This window comes from Telmatherina bonti, assembly GCF_933228915.1.
Source record: "Telmatherina bonti genome assembly, chromosome: 1".
NCBI lineage: Eukaryota > Metazoa > Chordata > Actinopteri > Atheriniformes > Telmatherinidae > Telmatherina > Telmatherina bonti.
The window spans coordinates 21234911-21237611 of record NC_136619.1 but is presented as its reverse complement, the minus strand read 5'-3'; the positions used below and the strand labels follow the sequence as shown (position 1 = coordinate 21237611).

Sequence of the window (2701 nt, the reverse complement as noted above, 5' to 3'; positions counted from 1 at the left end):
CCATGTCTGATATTAGTATGCAAAGCAGGGGGACAGACAGCTAGTTCCAATATCTTGTTGTTTGGCATTGATTCAATGTTAGCTAATTGTCATCCTGTGCATGTACTTTAGCTTGTGTGTATACATAGATGTGTCACATGTGGAAAATGTGCTTTTAGGTTTAAATGGTCTTATAAACATGAGAATGTGGGGAAAAACAGACATTTAATCAGTGCTGATTTTAAAAAGGCAATGGAAAAAAGTCAATAGAAGGCCTTATGTGTCAATGTGTGTGTGTGTGTGTGTATGTTTCTTTAAATGTGTGCGTGAGTGATTAAACAAGTGCTTCATAGTCTCAGTGGGAGTCTAAAATGGAGTTCTCAGACATGTTATTCTCAACAGTGTGTCTGAGTCTATGTGCGGGTGTGATCATGTGCCAAAAATGTCTTTTGTGCAATCCCCTGTAGAATGCAGTTAACAATATATTAATTATATAAGTGCTGGCTGGGAATGGGAATTATCATCACAGTTGGACATGTGAATGTTTCTTGCCTGTAACAACCAGTTGATTGATAGACTGAATTGTTTTTTTTTTTCTACACACAGTCTGAGCTTTTTACACAGCTGGACAGGTTACTGATCAGAAAAGTAAAACAGGCCACAAAAATGTGCTTTTTATTATAGCCAGCTTACAACTGGTATGATGTTAGAAACCTTTTTCCATATTTAGTATATTTGTGTGTGCATTGGCTTATTAACATGTATTTATAAATAGCTATTTTCACTTTTAATTGAAATTCCATGTTATGAAAAGAATGCTAAAACTGGCTTTTTCTGACAACTTAAAGTAACATTTGAGGACCATCCATGATTAGTTGTGTTCAGGACTGTGTCACATCTAAAAGGCTTGCAACCATCTGGGCTTTGAGATTTTACTAAATGAATTATTGCCATCCTCCCTTCTGTCTCTCCAGATGTCTCGATGGCCTTTACTTTCACATACTTGTCTATGTAATTACCTCCACTGAAAAAGAAAGGCTTTATTTGGAGCTACCACCGTGGTCTTATTAGTGATGTATTTAAAAGGTAAATTGAATTTATTGCACTTTTTGACTACAATATATACAGTAAAATTGTTATCTCTGTGAAATATGTAGATTTTAAAGGTGCGATAAAACTCTTCCCAGACACACAAAGATTGGATTTAAAGATAAATCGAAGGTGATAAGAAGCAGTTGCATCAGAGACAAACGGCTTAAAAGCACCTCTATCATATTCATCAGCACACACGATTCTCCCTCAATCCCACTTGTACTCAAATCTGGGCTGATAGCCTACATGTTATGTCAGTGGAAAACAGATGAAGATATCGCCACACAGTATGTGATCAAGAGTTTAAAGTTTATTATGAAAATGCATCTCATGTCACCGACTTATACATTTGTTGAGAATCGTAAAAAAACTGAATTTTCTTCATCTCAAGGGAAAAGATGTGTTGGCCTCATCAGTGTGTGTGTGACAGACATACAGAGGGACACACAGAGGGAAGAGAAGAGCACAGAGAAGCTATTGATAAGCAGAGTTGACAGCTATCCCACCAAACCAGGGGAATTTTAACACTTTCTGCTTCCTTCTCTCTGTAAAGCCTCTGTGGTCGCAACATCCACATCAGCACAGACCTGCTGGACTGCTGACACACAGCATCAGCCCCTTGTCCACCATCAGCCTCCGAGACAACTGCTTCTCTGTGCCTCCACAAAGTCACGTTTAACTGTGAACACGGAATTTCCTCCACCTGAACATGTCTGCGCGCGCTGCTCATTAACTGGTTGCAAAGTCGTCCCCTCGTACAGAAGATAAATTCCAGCTGTTTCCGATGTGGAGTTTATTTAACTGGTCTGTGATTTATTCTGAACATGGTTCATGTGTTTTGTTGGGGATAACAGCACAGTGTGGAGGCCTGTGGAAAGAGCATGCCAACACTGCATGCAGCCAAACATTGAGCCAAACTTGGCCACTGCACTCCCGCTTCCACTCACGCCAGCAGACGCATAGTTGAGCGTGCGTAAAGGTTCTGTGACTCTAACACGCACGTGAGGGCAAACACCAGGAGATGTGAGCTGGTGCGTGGACATGGAACTCTTAATCACTCTCAAACGCCTACACACACACGCACGCACACACACACACACACACACGCACACCCCAAAGCTGTCTGCAATAACGAAGCGCCACGCATCACCTTTTCCTTCACTCTGGCGTGCACGCGCATACCCAACTGTCCAACCTGCAAACAGTGTGACATCCTCCCGCACACGCGCTCGCATATCTCGGCTTGTACGTAGGTTACAGCAACATGCAGGCAAGCTGGAAACCTCCGAAACTCACCCGTGGACGTGGAGAATTCCCCGATGAGAAGCCCCAGCAGGAGGAGAAGCAGGAGGTCGCGTCTCAGCCCTCCTGTTTTCTTCACGTTCAACCTCCCCATCAGCTGCGTCTCCGGCGCTCCCAAATCCGTCATTTTGCTATGAAATAGATCCAAGCTGGCTTAATTTTTAAGCCCTCTCCCCACCTTGCCGCTCTGCTTGGCTGAAGGAAGCGGAGGGGGGTAAAAGAGGACGGCAGCCCCCCCTCCTCCTTTTTCTTTCGTTTTTATGCCAAATAAAAAAAAACACCCGAAGATCAATCACGATTATCCGCCACACGCATGTCCATGGTAATG

General features: G+C 43.0%; 1 protein-coding gene across 1 annotated transcript in view; it reads right to left on the bottom strand.

Annotated features, from left to right (window-relative positions):
• Positions 1-2500, bottom strand: part of LOC306760319 (CUB and sushi domain-containing protein 1-like) — a gene marked incomplete at both ends in the record, with an annotated part of 457273 nt that extends 454773 nt beyond the window's left edge. Inside the window, one exon of the mRNA XM_079246123.1 lies at positions 2368-2500. Coding sequence (XP_079102249.1) covers positions 2368-2500 — 133 coding nt within the window. The remainder of the gene's footprint in view (positions 1-2367) is intronic.
• Positions 2501-2701: the final 201 nt, after the last annotated feature.